At 34.3% G+C, this 23,292-nt stretch overlaps 1 protein-coding gene across 4 annotated transcripts in view; it reads left to right on the top strand.

Annotated features, from left to right (window-relative positions):
• The window catches only part of RELCH (RAB11 binding and LisH domain, coiled-coil and HEAT repeat containing), a 121,400-nt gene extending 98,338 nt beyond the window's left edge, over positions 1–23,062 (top strand). For all 4 annotated transcript variants that reach the window (XM_079941718.1, XM_079941717.1, XM_079941716.1 and 1 more), the window contains 5 exons: positions 477–615; positions 4,225–4,341; positions 8,090–8,178; positions 12,742–12,812; positions 21,253–23,062. In XM_079941718.1, the coding sequence (XP_079797844.1) occupies positions 477–615; positions 4,225–4,341; positions 8,090–8,178; positions 12,742–12,812; positions 21,253–21,373 (537 nt within the window). In that variant the 3' untranslated portion in view covers positions 21,374–23,062. The remainder of the gene's footprint in view (positions 1–476; positions 616–4,224; positions 4,342–8,089; positions 8,179–12,741; positions 12,813–21,252) is intronic.
• Positions 23,063–23,292: the final 230 nt, after the last annotated feature.

Raw genomic sequence — 23,292 nt, 5'->3', positions numbered from 1 at the left:
ATATTTCACCGGTGGAGCAAAATAAAAAAACACATTGTTCTGCAAAGCTTGCAGTCTTGGCAGAATTTCAACATGTTCTTAAATCCCAAAATAAAAATGTCTTTTAGGGAAATATGAGTAAGATGTAAGTCATTAATGACTCATTGCTTTCAGAAGGTGAATAAGTGGGTAACTTACACTCTGATTTGTTTTAAGAATTATAGTTTAGATACAAAATCATCAAAACTCTATCTTTATCCCTAAATATTGTGGGGTCTTTTCTACAGTTTTTCAGTTTTGTTTTTAAAAAACAAAAAATGAATTAACAAGCATAAACAAAAATTTAAGATCTTTTCTGAGCCAAAAGACTAAATAAGTACTTATTTAATTCCAAATTTTTACTATTATGTTGATATAAGTCATTTGAATCCAGTGATGCAAGCCATGTTTAGTGTGTATCCTTCTCTCAATTTGACTGTACAATATTCAATTTTAAGTTGCTGGAAAGAGTGAAAATGCAGTTGGCTTCTTTCCTGGAAGATCCTCAATATCAAGACCAGTATTCTTTGCATACAGAAATCATAAAAACATTTGGTAGAGTTGGGCCTAATGCAGAACCAAGGTTCCGAGATGAGTGTAAGTTGCATTTTTTTTACCATTTTTCCTGAATTGTAATGTAAGAGCGAGACCATAAGCCTCACTGAGGATTTGTCATGTGTTACATGACACCTTTCTACACCTTATCTTTCACATACTGAAAGCTGAAAGTGAAACAAGTTTGTTATTGTGGATTGATTGGTATTACTATTAACTGCTATTAAATGGCTTCTTATACTATATAGTGATTGCTGTAGACGTATGAAAAGTAACTCATAAATAATTTCAAGTTATTTTTAAAATAATTCTTCCTAACTGTTAATTTCAAAATACTGTGCTCATTATATTTAGAACTTATTATTTAATTCTTATTTCTAAGGAAATTTTTATGTGTTTCTAGACATGTTCTTATGAAAGATACATTTCTTCCACTTAGCATGCCATTCCACTATTTTGTTTTAAATCATGGCTTGTTGATCTGCTAAATAACCTGCATGATGATCTGCTAAAGCATTTTCTCCGGTTTCTATAGTATCACTTTTTACTTTATGACAACAATTTCTTTGGGTGTCATCAAAGCATCCAGTAATTATTACTCCAAAAGCATGACAGTTATCACTGTTATACCTTAGTCCTTTTATTTTTAGCAATTTGACATGCTCTTGGAAAGTCCGCAAGTTTGGCTTCTTATATCAGTTTGGTTTCCATACAAAATTGGATTCTCCCATAGACTAGTTATTGCATATCTAACCTGGTATTTTTAAGATAAACAACAAAAATATTGTCAGGATTTGGACTGCAGTGTCCAAAAGGTCTGTTGAGGGCATGAACACATATTGAACTACAGAAACAACCACAAGGTTATTTTTCAATGGGTAATAGTGTTGGTAGCATGAGGAGAAAATAACAGTATTTCACAATCAGTTAACAGAAAAACGTTTAGTATTTTAGTTAGCATTAGGGATAGTTCCTCATCATAGTAACGTCAGATTTACAGGTGACCCTCTACAGGTGCTTTGACTAACTTTTTTGAGGCTGTCTGTAATTGCTCTGAAGCAAGGAGAATAAGTCTTGGCTGTTGGATCAAGGAATAGGCTGAATAGGCAATGCGTCTTTGGTGGGTGCCGTGTTGTTGAGTTAATAACTGTCTAGAATATGATCTAACCTTTTTGTGTACACTCAAAAGAAAGATTTATGTATCACATAGAAAAGAGAAATATTCTTTTCATAATGGTCCCAAAATAGCAATTAAAGATTGGCTTGAGAAAAAATTGAGAATAGCAGTTTCCACTGCTTGAATAGGTGTAGTAAACCATTATTCCTGAAGCCTTCTACAACTTACTGTATACCCACAAGTTTGTCTTATACAATCTTCCTTCACATTCTGACACAACAAGACATATATTTTTTTAAGACAAAAAAATTTTTTTTCTTCTGTATTTACTACTCAGTCAGTTGGCTTCTCTTTTGCTTTAAAACTTTACCCTGTGGAATTTAGTGTCCTATATTAATAAGATTAATGGTAGATGAAGTAGAACCTATATTGACAAGGATGCTATATTGTTATCCATCTGTATTTATAGACAGTTCCTGTTAGGAATTTAGAGAAAGAACAAAGAATTGCTGGGTGGTAATGTCTTCCTTGGAGTGGCATTTTTGGATATTTTTCCCTCTATTTCCTAGAGAATAGAAGACACTGGTTCTTCCAGTGGCCCTTTTTCTCTCCCAACTCTTAGTTATTATAGGACCTTTTGGTCCTGATTTTATCTCAGGGGCCATTTGTTTTATTCAGAACATGATACAGTTTTGTTTGTTTGTTTTCTACTTTTTTAACTTTATAAGTCTCTCTGAAAATGTTCAGTCCCTTCACTTTTGCTATTGGATCTACCCCAGAATATTTTTTAAAAGTTTACAAAAATCTATTTTTATAAAGTTTCCTATTGATTTATCTTTATTTTGTTCGCACTTTTGAATCTTTGTCCAATCTGCCCTTAAGTGAAAGGCTTCAGAAGTGGCCTTATGTTGTGTATTTCCTGTTTTCCTTGCCCACCGAAGGTCAGTTGTAGAATTACTCACATCTAGGTTATTAAATCTTTTAACCATTTATCTCCATCTGAGGGGTTAACAATTAAATGAATTAATTGGTACAGATGTGGTAGCCCAGGACAATACATATATAATGAAATGTTGAATTCTTTAGTAAACTTCTATCTTCTGAGATTTAGGAATATCCTTAATTGTAGCCTTTAACTGTCTGTAGACTACAGTTTAAAGTAACTTGTATAGGTTTGTTTTCTAGTTAAGCAGTTTTAAGGGATCTTGTATAGTGTGGTTGTTGAGTTTCTGAGAAAAACACTGAGGAAAGGATTGCTTGTGTAGGAAATCAGGGAATGAGCGGAATGAATAGAGGCCACGTGTTTATAGATAAAGTAGTGCAAGGAAGGTCAGTTTCAAAATGTTTGGGCAGAAATGAAATAGAGAATCTTTGTCTCAGAGCCACCATTTTGTTGAGGCCTCAGCATGCCAGTTAATGAATCGGAGTTTCAGTGAATTCATTGAGAATTCAATGAATATTTGGAGTTTTTTGTCTTCTTATTTTTTCTAGAGCACCTCTGAAGTATGTTGTTATTAATTTTGATAAGTCAAAAAGTCCCCTAAAGATGGCCATTGTTATCCTAAGTTTGTGTGGGGTTTTTTACCGTTTACTAAGGTGCATAAAAGTTGTAATTATAGTAGTGGTTTATTGAGGAAGCAGGAGATTTTTCTAGAAGGAGATTGTGGCTTTAACATATACAAGCTTAAGGTAGACATGAATGAAGTCACTACAGTTGGTCAGAAGTATGTGCTTATGAACCATGTTTTGGGTCCCCCAACCAAGCAGGGACTAGAATGGGACCATGTGATCAACAATTTGATAATCACTTACCCTGAAGCCATTTCTGCAAGGGACCCTGGTTTTAGTGGGAAATGGTATTTAAAGAACACAATCTTAGGCAGTAGGAGTGCTCAGTGCTACTGAAATGGTTACTGTTTCTTGGACCACCACTTTAATTTTAGCAATGTGTTGTCTGTATTTTTGAAATTTTACACTATTCATTGAGATATAAGATATTGAGCCCATTAGGTGACTTGAAAACTTAACCACCAGTGCTATTTGACACTGGTCTTTGCTAAGAACTTGAGAAACTAAAGCTAATAATAGTTTCATGAAGTAGTGAAATAATTTGATATTGAAAATGAATCAGTATACTGTATTTATCTTTTTAATAGCAACAGTAATACAAGATTTATATAAACTTATTTATAAAGCTCATAATAACACAAGAGGTAGGTTGTTTACATTTGTTTATTTGGCTTTCATTTTTCAAATTGGGAAACTGAATTGCAGTGAAGCCAAATGACCTGTATACATCATCATAATTAGGTTATAATGGCATGCTATAATCTATTTCTCCCAAATTCTAGATCACTATTTATTCTGAAAAACATGCTTTCTTCCCTAGGACGAAAAAGCAAGTATGGGATGTGGGTAATCTTTCGAAATCATCCAGAATTAAAATAAAATTTTATAAAATAAAATGAAAAAAAATTTTTTAATGTATAAACATGTTTTAGATTAAAATTAATAATTTCTTTTTCTTTTTTCAGTTGTTATACCACATTTGCATAAGTTAGCCTTGGTGAACAACTTACAAATCGTGGATTCTAAAAGACTGGATATTGCTACCCATCTTTTTGAAGCCTACAGTGCACTTTCCTGTTGTTGTATCCTTGCTTTATTAATGTATTTCTATATTTAATAATCAGTCTTACAGTGAACCTCAGTTGTTAAAGATTGAGAAGTAGAATTTTTTTCTTCAACTTAACTAAGAAGTAATTAAGTAGAAGATTAAAAATTTGAGTTGACTTGCCCCATAAGATGGCTCCTTATTCTAGCCATCTCATAATTTTAAAAGATAACTTTAAGTCTTCTGTGTTTATATGTTCCATAGTTTTGAAAACATTGACTAAAATTGTATGTATGTTAATCAGCTATATAACTAAGCAAGCAATGAGTTATAACTGAGGCTTCTGTTAATCAAAAGGAATCCTTGTATGTGTCCTGGCATTCATTTTAAATGAATGTTTAACAGTCTTTATGATCCTGTGAATATCTCTTGGAGAGATATCACTCATTGAAAAAAATACAGGGACACCATGGTTAATCATTTGCAGTGATGGTGGAACTGGAGGAAAGCTCAGAGATCATCTAACCCATGTCAACCACTACATTTTATAAATGACTAAACTAAAACTTAAAGGCATTAGTGACTTCTGTTTTTTATAATTAAAAGCAAAACTGTGACTAGAACGGTGAACTTTAGCTATCCTGTTAAATGTTCTCTTTAATATCCTTGGCCTAGTAAAATAAAAGTAAGAAGGAAGTAAAGATAAATATGGGCAGAATAAACTCTAGCTTTTAGGCTCTCCCATTAAAAGCCAGAATATTTCAAGAAAGGAGGAAATAAGAGATTGAAAAATGAGTGAACGACTGAACACTTGAATATAACCGTAAAAATATGTGCTAGACAACATAATCAGAGAATTATGATTTTGACAGAAAAAAAAATGATGGTAGAGAAAGAAATGCAGAGCTGTCTGTTAAGGAGCTACTGGTCCTTTTAGAAATGTTAAAACTTGAAGTTCGATGTGTGGTTGAGAGCATTTCATTTTGGGACTCTGCTACAAATTGCCTATTCATGTGGCTGATATAAGCCACTTTCTTATACTATAGATCATAAAGTGGGCAGAGATACCATATTTTGATAATTTTGCCTCAACTAACCATATACCTTCTATAAGTTTAATTCCACTAAAAGCAGAACTTACTATCATTCCTGATTTATCTTGTTGGCATTTTCAACTTAGAGAAGATAGAGGAAGCAAAAAGAGGAAGTGATAATTCTGAATTAGCAAGAAAGGACTCTTTAGTAATGGAGAAGTGACAGGACCCTTACAAGAAAGTAATAATGGCATGTCAGAGTTTGGCATGTCAAAGAAAGAAAACATTGATACGCTTATACCTATTCCCTAAACTTTGCGAAAGTAAATGTTTACAAAATTAAGTGAAGAGTTGTGTGTAATCTTATATAGCAGAGTTTCTAAAGAAATATGCCTCAAGGAAAATGAGAAAGTCAAAAGATTAAAAATTTTAGCTCTGTTAACCTAATTTTCAAATGGACTAAGCAGTGGTTTCTGAAGAGCATAGAAGTCTGTATAGAAGGAATATTATTGTGTATTTAGGTATGTACAGAATATTACTAGAGAAAATACAGTAGAAAGTCTTTATAACAGCACAGTAAGGGGAAGAACCATCTTAACAATAGACCCTGTTCAAGTACTAAAAGCGTTAGTTCTCCGTGAGTCAGAACTTGTACTTGTGTCAACAGGGTGGTTATGGCCACTAATAAAATCACATTGTCCATATCTGTTCTGCTGTTCTATTGAATTACGAGCTGATAGAACACAAGAGTATTCCTTTCAGCACGACATCGTGTTTCAATAGGGACATAGGAAATCTATATAATTTAACATTTGGCATGGTATTAAGTCAAGAAATCATGTTTAAGAAAAATTTGAAGGAATTTAGAAATGTTTAACCTGGAAAAGAAATGGTTTAGGGATGAAAAGATAATTTGAGAATTATTTTAAAGGTTGTTATATAGAAAAAAGGTTAGGCACGCTTGTGTAACTAAAATGCAGAGCAAACACTAACAAGCAGAGGTCATGGAGAGGCCTATTGTGTTTATAAGAAAAACTTTCAAATTGAGCTCTCTAAAAATGCAGAGATCTGTCTTACAAAACTGAATGTCCTGTCATTGTTAGCAGTCAGAGGCTTTATGACCACCATTCACAGATGAGGTAGAGGTGATTCCTAACGTCAGATAGGACTAAATGATCTCTAAGTTTCCATCCCCTAAGAAAGATTGTGGGGTTCCATGGGGGAAAAGGACCAAACAGTGGGTAGAGAGAGAGGAGAAGGAAAGTGTCTTCCCTCTTACCACCAAGTAAGGCCATTTTCAGTTTCTCAATCCATGCCCAGATTTCTCTAGATCGGAGACCTTTCTCTAATCCAAAGTTCACTCACAGATATATCTAGGTGATACTTTTCCTATACCCAGAAAATAAAACTACATAGCCATTAGGTTGTAGAACTTTGTATATCTATAGGGATTTGGTTCAACCAAATGATGTCTATATTTTTATAACTACCTATTTATAAGTCACTCAATTATAGGAGTTTTATTTACAACTAGTGTTTATTTATAACTATATTTTTAAGGCAGTAGTTATATGGATTTTTTTTTTACTTAATATAATTTATTATTTTTTTCAGAAAGACTAACTCATCTTCATAAAGGAACTCATTTACTGGCATTTTTTACTTTAATATGGTATAATATTAAATAAGAAATATTTTTAGATGGCTCACAACTATAATAGGTGAGAATGTGTCAGAAGCAATGTGAATAAACAAGGTGAATTGTTTGAGAAATGCATCTGCTTTCCTGACTCCTTTCAATGTCATATAATCAACTAAAACTCATATGGCTAGGAAATATAAGTAGTACTAAACTTATTACAGCAAAAGCTCTCTTGCCCAATTCAGTGAGGACCAGTGTGGGTCAGTTTAACAGAATGGTTAGAATAAGAAATCAGGAAAATGGTATATACCTAAAAGAACTTCTTTTAACTTAAACACATAAATGTCATTTCTTTTACCAAGCTTTTGATGTAGGACTGAGGCATTTCTTTTGTGTGTCTGCTGATTAGAATTAAACATCAGCTTTCTTAGGTGAACCACATTCGTAATATAATTGTCTATGAATTTTAGCTTAAGTTTCTTTAAAGAGAATCCAGAAACATTTCTGATACTGGGTACTGAATTTTTCTAGATTTTTATATTTTTCTTTATATTTAAATATGTATATATTTACAGTTGTCATATATATAATTAAGCAGCAATTTTTAAAATATCTTTATTGGAGTATAATTGCTTTACAATGTTGTGTTAGTTTCTGCTGTTTAACAAAGTGAATCAGCTATATGTATCCAAGCAGCAGTGTTTTAAGCAACTGGCCTTTATCAATTTTTTCTGAAACTTTCAACTTAGTTGTCATGGAAACATTAATTTTTTTACTTTTCATACTCATTTAAACATCCAATTAAATTTCATGATTTAATTTTCACCCTTATTATTTCATAACGTTTACATACCATGTAATTAAATTACGCGCTGTTACAATAATCAATGCCACTGACATAAGGAGATTTGTGGGAATAAACACAGTTGCCTCTTGACAAGTGACTAACTCAACAAATACAGATCGTGCTTGACAGAAGCCTGTTTGCTCTAAGTGATCAGCATGCCATAGGCAGCATTTAAGAGATCTGCTTCTTCTATATTCTTCTGTTTTTCTGTTGGACATACCAGTTTGTTTTTTTTTAATCTCCTTAACTACCTCATCTCAAGTCATTTCAGAGGATTTAATGGTTAATCACTTCTTACCTGGTCTCAGATGTTTACGAATTGACATGGAACATCTTTCTCCAGAGCATGAGGTAAGCTACTATCATGATTAAGCCACTGTGATTATCAGTGCCATGTTCATGTGTTTTAATATCTCCTATATAGACTTTGATTCTTCTCCATATGAGGTGTGATTATGATATGCTGTGCCTAATTTTTTAAAGTCTAGTTCAGCATCATTTTATGTATTTATTTACTAGCTATGAGATCTTAAGACACTCCTTCAACAATTTTGAGATTCTGTTTAATTCTCTAAAGTAGGAATAACGTACTGTCCTTCACTGAATATAGTTAGAATTTAGTAAGAGAGTGTATGTGAAATGCTTTTTATCTGTAAAATGCTGTACAGTATTATCTCTGACCATTAACTTTCTTAGAAGCAAAGTTTCTATTTTCTCTCTCCATTTCCTCATAACTCTTTTCATTCTATTTGTCCTCCTGTATTCTCCAAAACCCTGTTTGTCATTTATTTCCTATTCTATATCTTCAGCCTGTTTTTCTAGCAGCTTTTCTTTAAACTATTATTGTGTTTGACTCTTCTCTCCTAAACAAATCAAAACAAAAACAAAATCTTCCCTTCATCCCTCCCTCATATCTCTTTTTCCTCCCAGCAGTTTACACCCCCTCTCTCAACTTTCACACTGTCTGTTGGTACGTCGTATTCATTACCATCACAGTAATCCAACAAATCTTCTGTCTCTACGATCACTACTGATCAAAGTGCTGCACCGAAAGGACACTTTTCAGACCTGATAGGAGCATGCAGGAGTATGTAGCCTTTTCATCCATATCTTTGTCAACACTTGGTATTCTTAGACTTTTTAAATTCAGTAGATATAAAGTGGTATATCATTATGGTTTTCATTTGCATTTCCCTGATTATTGTCAAACTTGAGAATTATTTGTATGTTCACTAACATCAAAGCCTTTTTAGGTTTTTTGCCCATTTTTCCCACTTTGGGTTGTCTTTTTTCCTATTATTTCCTTGAAGTTTGTTATATAATTGGAATATCAGTATTCAGTCAGTTTTGTGTTTTATGAATATCTTTTTCCAATTTTTGGCCCATTTGAACACTGATTTTTAATTTTTTAATAGATTGATTGATCAGTTCCATGACATGATCTCCTATACTTTCTTCTTAAAATGGTTAAAGTTGTATTTTCACAATAAAATTCTTAATCCATCTAAAATTAGTTTTTACGTATGATGTGAGGTAGTGCTTAAGTTACATTTTTTTCTATATGGATAACCAGTTGTCCCATTATTGTTTATTGAACAGTACATCATGTCTATACTGATTGGCAGTGCCACCTCTATCATAGATGATGTTTCCTTGTATGCATGTGTCTGTTATTAGGGAACATTCTTTTCCACTGGTCTCTTTCTCAATTATTGTAACATTGATACCCTGTCTTCATTACGGTTGCCTTGTTAAAAAGTCCTAAAATCTAATAGGGCAAGTCCAGCACCTTGTCCTTTTTTAGAACTGTTCATGACCCTTAGCATTTTTATGTAAATTTTAGGATTATTTTATGAGACTCCAAGAAAGATCTCATTGAGATTCTGATTGAAATTGAGTTGATTCTATAAATTAATTGGGAGAGACATCAACTTCATGATTTTGAGTCTTCCTATCCAGAATATACTATATCTTATGTTTATTTAGATCTCCTTTAATGTCTTTTAATAAAGTTTTATAACTTTGTTTGAAAAAACTGTCACTTTATATCTATAATGTTACAATGCTACCTTTTTTAGGATTATATGGTTTTTAACCCTTTCTTGCTGATGTATAGAAATAATATAACTTTTGTATGTTGAACTTATGTCTGACCAACCTGAGAAACTTTATTATTAGTTCTAATAACAAAATGTCACTGGATTTTTTATAAGTTTCAAGTGTAGAAAAGTCACCTGTAAATAATAGATTCTTGTGTAATACTTTTATTTTTTTCCCTTTTCCTTACTGTAGGATCTATTATATTGCTACCCCTCTTTTACTTCTGATATCAATTTGTTTCTTGCTTTCTTTTTAAAATACTTTTGATAGGGGTTTATCAATTTTATTAACCTTTTCAAATATTGAACTTTTGGCTGTGTTGACTTTTCTCTATGTGTTAGTTTCATTGATTTCTATTTTCATCTTTATTTCCTTCTGCTTTCTTTAGATTTGATTTTTTTTTCTGTTTTTCTAACTCCTTAAGGAGGAAACTTAGATTATTTACTTGTTAACTTTTCTTCTTTTCCGATACATAAATTTAAGGCTCTAAGCGCTCCTTTAGCCACATCCCTTTTACTGCATTGTAGCTTTGTTATCATTTAGTTCAAAGTAGATTCTCATTTCCATTATATTTTTATTGATCCATGGATTTTTTTTCATAAGGTAAAGGTAGTTAATTTTATGAGTCAGTTCTCTTATATTTGTATTAGTTTTTTGTATTCTGCTTGTTCTATCAGCTATTGAAAGACATGTTAAAATTATGATTGTGAGTTGCGTCTTTCTCCTTTCAGTTTTCTCAATTTTTGCTTTGTATATTTTATAGATTCCCTTTATCAGCCTGAGGAAGTTCACTTTTTTTGCTAGTTGCTTGAGTATTTTTATCATGAAAGGGTGTTGAATATTGTCAAATGTTTTTTTCTGTGTCAGTTGAGATGATTACATGGTTGTGTTTTTTATTCTCTTACAATGTTTTATATTAATGGATTTTTACATGTTAAAGCAACCTTTGCACTACTGCAATAAATCCCACTTGGTTATGGTATATAATTCCTTTTATATGAAGGTAGATTCAGTTTACTAGTATTCTGTTCAGGATTTTTGCATCGAAAATGAAGACTACTTGTAGAATAGAACAAATAAGAAGCCTTATTTTCACTACCTTCCATTAGTGTAGGGTGGGACTGAAAATAGGGGGAGGGTTAAAAGTTTTTGAAAGTATCAGACTCCCAGATTCCCTTTTGAACCTTGGTGGAAGACTGGAGCTTTCCTTTCTAGACTTGAGATATCAGGCCTAGCTGAGAGCAGGAATAGGTGCTATAATGAAAGGAGGGAAATTAAGTCAAAGGTATAGTTAGTCACTAGAAACCTCATTACCTTTCTCCTTCTTAGCTCCAGGAATGGGGTGGCAGCCAGAATTATATTTGCAGGGAAAAAAAGATTGGCAGAAAGTTTGTGCCAGAGTCACCTTAAAGTGAATTTACTCATGCATGAAGAGATTCTAATCAACGTTTTAGTACCTCAGTCTTTAGTGGATATCCCAAGATCACCAACCATTTGAAAAAAGCCTCTGACATCAAAGACAGAGATGAAAATATACACACAAGAAAAAGGATGCTGGAGGGAACGGACAATACAGGGAGCAGAAGAGAAAGTACAAAAACTCTCCCAAAAAAACACTGATGCAAAAGAAAAGAGCCAAACAAACGAAATCTGTAATGTGACAGATGAGAGAGCGGGAAAACATTACAAAATCAAAAGTCTTTACCATAATCTGCAAGGCACTAGAGGACCCAGCTCCTCCCTCCTTACCTCCCGGGCCTCACCTTCTGCCTTCCCCCTTGCTCACTCTGCACCCACCACTCTGGCTTCCAGGCTTAGAATACAATAGACATACTCCCACCTGGAGTCTTTGCTCAGCCTCTAACCAGAGTCTCACACACTTACTCCTCATGTCCCTCAGGTTCTTGCTTAAATATCATCCTCTCCATGAAACCTGCTTAGAACACCTCCATGTAAATGGTAATATTCTTCACTTTGGCCTTCTATACCCCTTATCTCACTCAGTGTTCTTTCCAAAGCCCTTATCACTTTGTAATATACTATATGATTTACTTATTTTTTGTGTTTGTTGTCTATAACAAAGGAACATAAGCTCTCCACAAGGAGGGAATGTTGTCTATTTGCTGCATCCTCTGTGTCTAAAAACATACCTAGCACATAGAGGGTGACAATAAGTTTGTTGTCTAGTGACCTCCATGCACAAATATGGGCCAAGAAAATTCAGGAGGGCCATTTGGTTTCTGGTGTGGGTGCCAGCACTTGGGGCAGTAGCTTCCATCCCTCCACCCTTTCCATTACTCACTCAGTCTCCCCGCAAGAGTGATAGCAACTCTTAGACACCCATTGTCTCCCCAGTTTTAGTGACCACAGACCTATATCTGGTCTCTGCCCTAGACTTTAAAATAGAGCATCTTGCTTTTAGCAACCTGGAAAAAGCAAGGGACAAGGGACAGAACAGCTTTTACTGGGAAAATATGTCTGACCATGGTATGTGTATTTTTTAAATGTATGTAAATTTTACTTTTAACATTAGATAGTGGGGAAAGCTAAGGGAGAATGGAATCAGACTCAGAAGGAAGGTTAGTGAAAATCAAAGTGAATTATTAAGTTATACGATTGAGATCTTTTAAAGCTATTTCGGTACCTAGTCTAGCAATCCAATGTGAATTCCTTTAACTAAGTAACTGCCAAAATTTTCAATTTTTAGTTAACATATTAGCTTATGGGAATATTAAAAATTCAATTAAAAACTTTAAACCATAGCATTTTACTATGTTAACAGTATTTCTCTAAAGTCATTTTTTTTTAAATCAGGTTATTTTAACTTCCATGATAAAAGAATGTGAACAAAAAGTAGAGAACAAGACCGTCCAAGAGCCTCAAGGGTAAGACATTAATTCTTTTTTTAAGGCTTTAATTAACCTTAATTTCTCTATATAAATTTTCTTTAGGTGGGTGTAGTGTTTTATATTGTGTTATTTTGTAGTCATTAATTTGGAAGATAAGAAAATCCTTTAAAACAGCAGTTCTCTAATGCTAATCCATAAACCATCTGGGAAATATAAAATTCAGATCTCTATCTCATTCTCTGTGACCTCAGCATTCTGAGTCAGCCTAGGGATCTGTATGTTTAAAAGCTTCCAACAAAAACACTAATTTGAAAAGATATATGCACCCCAATGTTCATAGCAGCCAGCATTATTTATAATTGCCAAGGTATGGAAGCAACCTAAGTGTCCATCAGCAGATGAATGGATAAAGAAGACGTGGTGGGTGTGTGTGTGTGTGTGCGTGCGCGCGCGCATGTATATATATATATATATATACATATACATGCGCACACACACACACACATACATGCATACAGTAGAATACTACTCAGCCATAAAAAAGAATGAAATTTTGCGATATGCAACAACATGGATGGACTTGGAGGGTATTATGCTAAACAAAATAAGTCAGAGAAAGACAAATGCTGTATGATATCACTTATATGAAGAATCTAAAAAATACAACAAACTAGTGAATATAACAAAAAAGAAATAGACTCATAGACATAGAGAACAAACTAGTGGTTACCAGTGGGGAGAGGGAAGGAGGGAGGGGCAATATAGGAGTAGAGGATTAAGAGGTACAAAGTATTATGTATAAAATAAACTACAAGGATATATTGTACAACACAGGGAATATAGCCAATATTTTATAATAACTATAAATGGAGTATAACCTTTAAAAATTATGAATCATTATATTATAAACCTGTAACTTATATAAGATTGTATATCAGTTATACTTCAGTAAAATATAAAAATAAAATAAATACAAGCTTCCAAACAGATTCTGATAGGTAGCTGGTTTGGGAATCACTGGTGAACGTAGTTTGTAGAAATTTATGAGAGGAGTTGTAAGATTTAACTTGATTCACTGCATAAAGGATTGTCAACTTGTGAATGTTCTAGTCCCATGCTTCTAACCAAACTAATTAGAATTCAAAGATTCAGTGAAATTAAAATATGAACATAGATGTGAAAGAATAAAGTTGGGCATTTCAGGACAGGAAGTAATTTACAAGTAGTCTGTGTGTACTCTAACTCTTTCTGAAGTAACCTTGACCAGTTGATCTTAAATGGACTCTGTTAGGCATGAAAAGCTCAACGGTGTTTCCTTTATAAAACTGACTACCAGGAATAAGTGTTTCATCTTGTCAGGCTAGGTACACAGAAACACACTCCTCCACACCCACAACCCCAACACACACACACACACACACACACACACACACACACACACACACACACACACACACAGTCTTTTGCCTTTTACTATGAGTCAGAACTCTTACTTTAGTCTCCTAGAATGGTGGGAGCTCTTCTATCATTTTAGCCATGGAAAGTTATAAAACAATAGACATACTTTGATAGGTTTCTATTCTGAACACAAAATCCATAAAGTTAACATTAAAGCAAATAATTCTGTTCATTTGTTGTACATTAAATATTAAAATTATTTGGTGCCTTATTAGTTTAAGATGTAAAAGGTTTTAGACCAAAACTGAGAAAAATTATATGTGAAATACATTCTAAATGAAATTTCATGAATTATCATGCAGGAATTTTACAAGAAAGAAATCTCTTTGTAACTTTCTAAGATTGCTTTGGTTACATGACCTTCCTTTTTAAGAAAAAAAAGTTCACATTTATAATCATATTTTCCCATGTTATTCAAATCCTCTATATTATCATTTATTTTTTAACTTCTTTTAAAATTTATTTTTTTATACAGCAGGTCCTTATTAGTCATCCATTTTATACATATCAGTGTATACATGTCAATCCCAATATCCCAATTCATCACACCACCACCCACACGTGCCTCTGCTTTCCCCCCTTGGTGTCCATATATTTGTTCTCTACTCTGTGTCTCAATTTCTGCCCTGCAAACCGGTTCATCTGTACCATTTTTCTAGATTCCACATATATGTGTTAATATACGGTATTTGTTTTTTTCTTTCTGACTTATTTCACTCTGTAGGACAGTCTCTAGATCCATCCACATCTCTACAAATGACCCAATTTCGTTCCTTTTTATGGCTGAATAATACTCCATTGTATATATGTACCACATCTTCTTTATCCATTCATCTGTCGATGGACACTTAGGTTGCTTCCATGTCCTGGCTATTGTAAATGTTATTCAAATCCTCTATATTAACATTTTTTTTTAAACTCTTACTGTAGAGAATTTCAAATTAACACAAAAATAAACATGGTATAATGATTTCCCATGTACTCATCACTCAGCTTCAACAATTATCAACTCATAGTCAATTTTATTTCATCTATACCCAACTCTTCTCCCCTCCCATATTCTGATATACATCTCTAAAAGATAAGTGCTATTTTTTTAAACATAAACACAGTATCATCACACCATAACAACTCCTTAATATCATTTATTATCTGGCCTTTGTTCAAATTTCTAATGTTTCATAAATGTCATTATTGATTTGTTGTTCGTTTTTTCCCTACAGTTTGTTTCCTTGAGTCAGGATCCAACATTCCATATATTATAAGTGGTTAATATGTTTCTTGAATCTCTTTTAATTCAGAGGTTCCCCCTTGTATCTCTTTTTTTCTCCATACAATTTACTTGTTGAAGGAACTGAGTCATTTGTCCTATAGAGGTTCCCACAGTCCAAATCTTGCTAATTGCATTTCCCTTGTGTGGTTCAAAATGTTCCTCTGTATTTCCCATAAATTTACTAGTTGGATCTAGATCTAGAGATGTAATCAGGTTTGGGGCATGTTTTTTATTTGCCAAGACTTCTGCATAGGAGGAGGTGTGTTTTCATTGTGAGGCAGGTAATGTCTGCTTCTCTCTTTTTTTGGTGATGTTAACATCTATTAATGATGAATGCCAGATCCGTTAATTCATTAGCAATTACAAAATGTATTACTCTATCATTCCTTCTTCATTTGTCAGCTAGAATTCTTCAGAAAGAAAACCGTCCCCCATATGTACTATTTTTACCAAGTTATACCGTTTATATAGTAAAGACAAGATAAATGTTCAATTCTTTCTCTTTATGTACCAGTTTCCAAAGTAATGAACTGATCCACCCTCCAACCGGAGGCAAAAGAAAAGAGAAAAGGGATTACATGCAGAAATATCAGCACTGTGCAAAGGACAAAAGTTTCAGAAAAGCATATTTGGGAACTGTAATTAAAGCTACAGCACAGAGTATGTACGGGAGAACAATAGAGATAAGTCTATAAAGGTAGACGGGCACCATTAATAAAGAACTTTGTATGCTACATGAGAGGTTTGGACTTATCCTGTGGCCAGGAGTCAACAAACTTTCTCTGTAAAGACAGTAAATATTTTAAGCTTTGCGATTCATATGGTCTCTGTTACAAGTACACAATTGAACTCTGCTATTGTAGCAGTAAGCAGCCATTGACAATATGGAAATGTATGGCTATGGCTGCATTCCAATAAAACTTTATTTACAAAAACAGGCAGCAGACTGGATTTGGCCTGTGACCCTTAGTTTACCAACCCTTAGTAACTTTGCTTCTCAGGCCTTAGGGTCCATCAGAATCACCTGGAAATTTTTGGGTGCCATCTCCAGAGTTTTTGATTCAGAAGATCTGGGATGGAGCCTGAGAATTTGAATTGCAACAAATTCCCAGGTGATGTTAATACTCTGGGTCCAGGAGCCACACTTTGAGAACCACTGCTTTGGAAGCCATGCTCTAGTGAATACAAGCAACAGAGAAGCAGGTGGAACAGAAAGCTACTGTAGTAACCCCTGATGAAGGCAGGTATGGGCATGGATGGGCAGGTAATAATAAGATACACTCATGAACCAGACACCATTCTCAGCATTTTTCATATATTTGCTAATAATTTATCATAATAACCCTATGAAGTAGATACTATTACTATTCCCATTTTACAGATGACACAGAGGTTAGGTAACTTGCTCAAAGGCCACCTAGCTACTAAGTGGAGGAACCAGAATTCAAACCCAGGCATTGTGGTTCTTGAGACCATGGTCTTAACCACCATGTTTTACTGCCTATATGTAACAGTGAGTATGAGAATAAGATGGACTCAAGATATATTCAAATGTGAACTCAGTTTAACATGGCAACAGGTTAGAGTAAGAGAGAACTAGAATCTAATAAGAATTCCCAGATTGAATGATGGCACCGTACAACCAAATGGAACTGTTCTGAAGAGGAATATTTAAAATTTGAGGTACAGGAAGAAAAACACTATAAGCAGTTTTTGAGATTTAGGAACCATTAGGATATAGGTGGTAATTAAAGGCTTAGGTAAGGACTAGAGGTGGATAGATGATATCACTTGGAAAGGGAGCTCAGACCTGGAATTAGACCAACATTTAAAATGCAGCGTTTAAGGGACTTCCCTGGTGGTGCAGTGGTTAAGAATCCACCTGCCGATACAGGGGACACGGGTTCGAGCCCTGGTCCGGGAAGATCCCACATGCCGGGAGCAACTAAGCGCGTGCGCCACAACTACTGAGCCTGTGCTCTAGATCCCAAGAGCCACAACTACTGAAGCCCGCACACCTAGAGCCCATTAGCCCATGCTCCACAACAACAGAAGCCACTGTAAGGAGAAGCCCGCGCACCGCAACGAAGAGTAGCCCCTGCTTGCCACAACTAGAGAAAGCCCACACGCAGCAACGAAGACCCAATGCAGCCAAAAATAAATAAATAAAATAAATAATTTTTTTTTGAAAGTGCAGCATTTACAAGAAGCTTAACTGAGAAATAGGAGGCAAATCAGAGTGGTGTCAAAAAATCAAATAGGGGTTTCAAAGAGAAGGAATAGTGATCTTTGATTTGCAAGATATAGTGATGTGGAGAGAGAGAGAACTATTCTAGGACATAAATAATTTTAAAGATAGGCCAGAAGTAAGAGATTCTATAGATTCAGAATCAATAAGAAATGACAGCTGGTTGGCTATGAGTTGCAAAGGAAAGATCTGAGAATCCCTTGAAAGCCTGCAGTAAGAAGACATTACAAGGCAGCCCATTTCATTTTTAACAACTCTGTTTTTAAAATATTCCTTTCTCATCCTGAGTTAAAGTCTCCCTTCCTATAACATCTACTCTCTATACCAAGTTTTCATCATTTGGCGGAGGGGTCAGAGTCAGACCCTTTTGTCTAACTGATAAAAATGTAAACTCTTTCTTCAGAAAAAAAAAAAAAAAAGCCATAATGTAATTGTTCTTCACTAGAAAGCTTTGTAAAATACATACGTGGGTCCTCTACCCCAGATGGAAAAAATCCGACTCACTGGGGTTACGTCTAGGTGTCCACATTTCAAAAAGTTCCCCCAGGTAATTGTGATGTGCATCAGTAGAGCTCTATGGATATATACAGCTGTGCAGATATATATTATATATCTCATTTTTCATGAGTAACACAGAGAGGTATCTTAAGTCTCCTAAATCTTCTCTTCTCCAAACCAAACATTCTTCATTCCTTTCACTTTTACCTCTTATGGTTTCCAGACTCCTTAGCATCATTGTTGCACTCTTCTTAGAATATCATTAACACTTGATGGGGGACTTCCCTGGTGGCGCACACTCCCAGGGAAGCATTCTCCCAATGCAGGGGGCCCGAGTTCGATTCCTGGTCAGGGAACTGGATCCCACACGCATGCCACAACTAAGAGTTTGCATGCCACAGCTAAAGAGCTGGCGAGCCGCAACTAAGGAGCCCACCTGCCGCAACTGAGACCCAGTGCAACCAAATAAATAAATATTTTTTTAAAAAAGACTTCATGGTATCTCAAGTATTATCTGAGCCATGTATCCTGTTTTTGTAGATACAAACTAAAATCATACTTATCTTTTACTTAACACTGTTTCCTACAGAAAAAAAACAGTACTATAAACCTAGAATGTTAAGGAAAGGCATCATGGAAAAGATAGGGCTTGAGCTGGGAATTAAAAGATGGCTAGACACGAGATAAAAGAAGAAATATTTAAGTTGAGAATGGTTTGAACAATTAGACTAGGCAGACCTGACTCAAGGGCGTCTAGAAGTTAAGTAGTGATGGTTGGTTAAACACACACACACACATAAGAATTAGATTGCTATGTTTCTTGAATGCCATGCATATTTTATCTTGTAGGTAGTAAGTGACCACTGAAGATTTTGAGAAGGGGTGTGATATAAAGAAGTGATTATTTAAGAGGTGAATCTGACTAATGCAAGGATGCCAGATCTAAAACTTTTGGAATAATTCAGTTGTAAAGTATTGGCGTTAGAAATAAAAGTAAACAATAGAGAAGATGTTGTAGAATAGAGTCACAAGATTTGATGATAGTTTGAAATGGAGAGCCATTATATTCACTGTTGGGAAGAGAGGAAAAGGATACAACCACTGGCAAGTAAAGAAATAAAAGTGAGTGATAAAAACTCTCCAGAAAATGTGCATAGAGGGAACCTACCTCAACATAATAAGGGCCATATGTGACAAACCCACAGCAAGCCTCATACTCAACGGTGAAAAACTGAAAGCATTTCCACTAAGATCAGGAACAAGACAAGGATGTTCACTCTAGCCACGGCAATCAGGGAAGGAAAAGAAATAAAAGGAATACAGATTGGAAAAGAAGTAAAACTGTCATTGTTTGCAGATGACATGATACTATACATAGAAAATCCTAAAGATGCCACCAGAAAACTACTAGAACTAATCAATGAATTTGGTAAATTTGCAGGATACAAAATTAATGCACAGAAATCTCTGGCATTCCTATACACCAACAATGAAAAATCAGAAAGAAATTAAGGAAACACTCCCGTTTACCATCGCAACAAAAAGCATGACATACCTAGGAATAAATGCCTAAGGAGGTGAAAGACTTGTACTCAGAAATAAAAGTGGGGAGTTATTTCTAAAGTTAGGGTATGAAGAAAAACTTGAGACATTGGCTTTATGTAGCAAACAGTGGTAATGTGGGACTGGCCCTCAGGAAAAATGTTGTGATTCAATAAATATTTTTGAGTCATCCTATGGAGATGTTACTTAAAACTTATAGAATGAGTAAGTTTTGTAATTGAAGAACTAGAGCCAAATGCTGAGCCTCATGGAGGATTACTTTGTGGGAAGAGGAAAAGCAGCAAGAGAGGGGTATTCAGAGCACGTAGGGTCAGACCAGGTTGATGTACTGGCAGGAGAGCAATGGGAAGAAGAGACTTTCAGGATGGGCATCGTGGTCGGGTATTTAACTGAGTAACTCAGCACACACCTTTAAAGACCACATAGAACCAGAGGTCTTAGGTAGCAGCACATACTTCATGTGTAGATTTAACAGACGTCTGTTGAGCTCCTCTACCTCGCTCGCCACTCATTGTCTTTGACATGTTCAAACATATTCTCTTACTTAGTCCTCAAGATATTTTGCAGTAACAGTTGCAAAATTTTACAGAGGAGGAAACTGAATCACAGTGATTTAAAGCATCTTGGCCAAAGCCACAAGGCCAATAAGCTGGATTACTGAATCCATTATAGCACAATTGTTGGATCACTGAAAAATTGTCCTTTATCAATACTCTGTTCAGTAATATGATAAACCAGCTGTGTTTAGTAGTCATTTAAATTGTGCTTACTTCCTACACAGAAGGTTGGTCAAAAAGAAAGGAAAAGATTTGACACTGTCCATCAAAACTAGTGCAATTGGCAATTGAGGACATGTTTCTTCTCCCCAACCCTGCCCCCCTAAAAAAGTAATATGTCCTAGGATTGTTTAAAGACCTCACTGAGATTTCCTTTACTCATCTGTGAAAATAGGGGTAATATCTATCTCCCAGGGTTGCTGTAAGAGTTAAATGAAGTAATGCTGATAATAAGAAGAATAACTAACAGTTAGAGCATGGTATTACGTGCCTGGCACTGCTAATAAGCACTTTACACTCGTATAATTCTAAATAGCCCTGTGAGGTAGGTACTAGAATTATCTCCATTTTATAGATGAGGAAACAGAGACTAAATAACTTGCCCAAAGTCACACAGCTGGTAAATGACAGAACCGAGATTCAGTCTCATTCCACACTTTCTCCTAATCACTATACCACACTGCTTCCTTTAAAAAAACAATGAACATGAAAGCTGCTAACCTATTATGGTACCAAAAAACTCTACTCCATAAATACTAGTTTCCCTTTTGTGATACCAGTTCAGAATGCATTTATTAATGTTATACTACTAAAGAAATGAAAAAATAGATATTTTAGTTTTTTAATTGCTTTACACGAATTTCAAAATTTCTTTCCTAGCTCAATGTCAATTGCTGCAAGCTTAGTGAGTGAAGATACAAAGACCAAGTTTTTGAACAAAATGGGCCAGTTGACAACATCAGGTGCCATGTTGGCCAATGTGTTTCAGAGAAAGAAGTAAAAGCAGGAAGGAAGCCCCCAGTAAACACTAAATGGACCTCAAGCAGACTGGTTCCTTGTACTTGAAGTACTTGCCTTTTTTTATTTCTTTTTTATGTTCTTGCATTATAATTTTATCTTAACCTCCAAAGATATTTGCACTGCTTTTGATTATTGCTGTATATCTGTTAATTTTGGAGTTACAACTGTGGTGATAAAAAATTGAGTTGATAGTCTGTACCAAGTTCCTCCTCTATGTTCTTGTCTTTCAGAATAATTTTATATATATATATATATATATATATATATATATATATATATATATATGGTTTTTTTGTTAATTTTTGGATGGGATATTAGCAAATATCTGTATGATACACTAAGCTATTACAGTGGTACTTAAAATAATGTAAATTTGCAGTCATTGTTATAAAGTAATAAAAGTGGAGATTACTTAAGTATTTAAATTATGAAAGAATAATGCAGACTTTTTATTGTTTCTTAACTGACTAGAAAGAGCCACCAGCATTACTCTGTGCCTTTTGGACTTCAGTTTGTGTGTCTGTAGGAATTGTGTGCATTCCATTCACACAGTGTTTATAATACTGCAATGAATTTGAATTGCAAATCCTACAGTAAGTAGATAATAATGAAACTTTCAATATTTCAGCACTCTCATGAATATTCTTTAAGTGCTATTTAAACCTCCCCATCACTTACATGCATATAATGAACGGACTTACCTGAGGAAACCCAGCACAGAAGCATGGGGAGTGGTTAACCAAGGTGAATTTTACATACTGGTGTGTAGTAGATTTAAATTCTCAAAACTAAATTTAAGTAAGAAGACCTAATAATTGTGACATTTTTTCCCAAACCGAAATACAGAAGAAAATAATGGTTTGAATCTAATATTTAACACCTATTTACATAAAACATTTTATTAAGATGTTTTCTAATGATTTTAATTTCAGAGATTATCTTTTCATTCTGTGTGTTACAGAGAAGTACAGAAAAGTTCAGGACATTTGGGGGCTGCTTTTTTCCCTCTAAACTAAAAATGACATTGGCTAAATTATTACTGGTTAGTTATCACCTTGTCCCTTAAAGTCAGTGACTATTCTTGTGTTTGATATATATTACATAGAGTCTTAAGTCAGTGTACTGTTCCGCTGGAATTTGACAGTTGTCTTTAAAGTAACGCAACTTGAAGTAGAAAAGAGTGGTCCTGGACATAGAAGGGAGGTGGTTGGTTTAAGGGGTTAATGTGAGGCCTTTTTGAAAAATGCATATTTTGGTAAAGAGAATTCTCTTTTGAGCACAGCTGATACAAATGGGTGATTGTCATGTTTGTTGTATAAACTGGTTTAATACACTTGGAACATAGGTGGTTTATATTCACTTCCTGGGAAAGCTAGCTTACCACATATTAAAGCTTATAAAATAAGTTGCCATAGGCAAAGCCATTTAAAAATTTATTCTGAAATTATTTCTTTTACCTACAGTGAAATAATTGTTAAGTAACTAGTCTTTACAGAAACTGTTGGATTCTAGGCATTCCTGAGAAATTGAAAGTGGCTACCTTTCATGTCAAAAATGTTGATCTATTATAAATAAAATGTTTTTGCATACTTGTTTTGGTTTTGGTTTTTACTATGTGTGTTTATTTTCATTTTGAAACACTATATCCTACATCCAAGCAAAATGAAATGAGAAAGTGTATGTTCATTAAAATATATTTTATTTTAAGAATATAAGCTATATAAATTACCTATTTTAGTTTACTTTTACTAAAAAAAGATTATGTTGTATAAAATTAATACATTTCCGAGGTGATTTAAAGAAAAAATGTTTAAATTCTTATTTGCTTTGAACTGTAGTAGAATTAGTATGTTTATTACCTGGTGAATAAATAATATATTTTTAATGTGATAATTTTTA

Source organism: Stenella coeruleoalba (assembly GCF_951394435.1).
Source record: "Stenella coeruleoalba genome assembly, chromosome: 14".
Taxonomy (NCBI): domain Eukaryota; kingdom Metazoa; phylum Chordata; class Mammalia; order Artiodactyla; family Delphinidae; genus Stenella; species Stenella coeruleoalba.
Note: the sequence above shows the minus strand (reverse complement) of the source record. Positions and strands in the feature narration are given on the sequence as shown.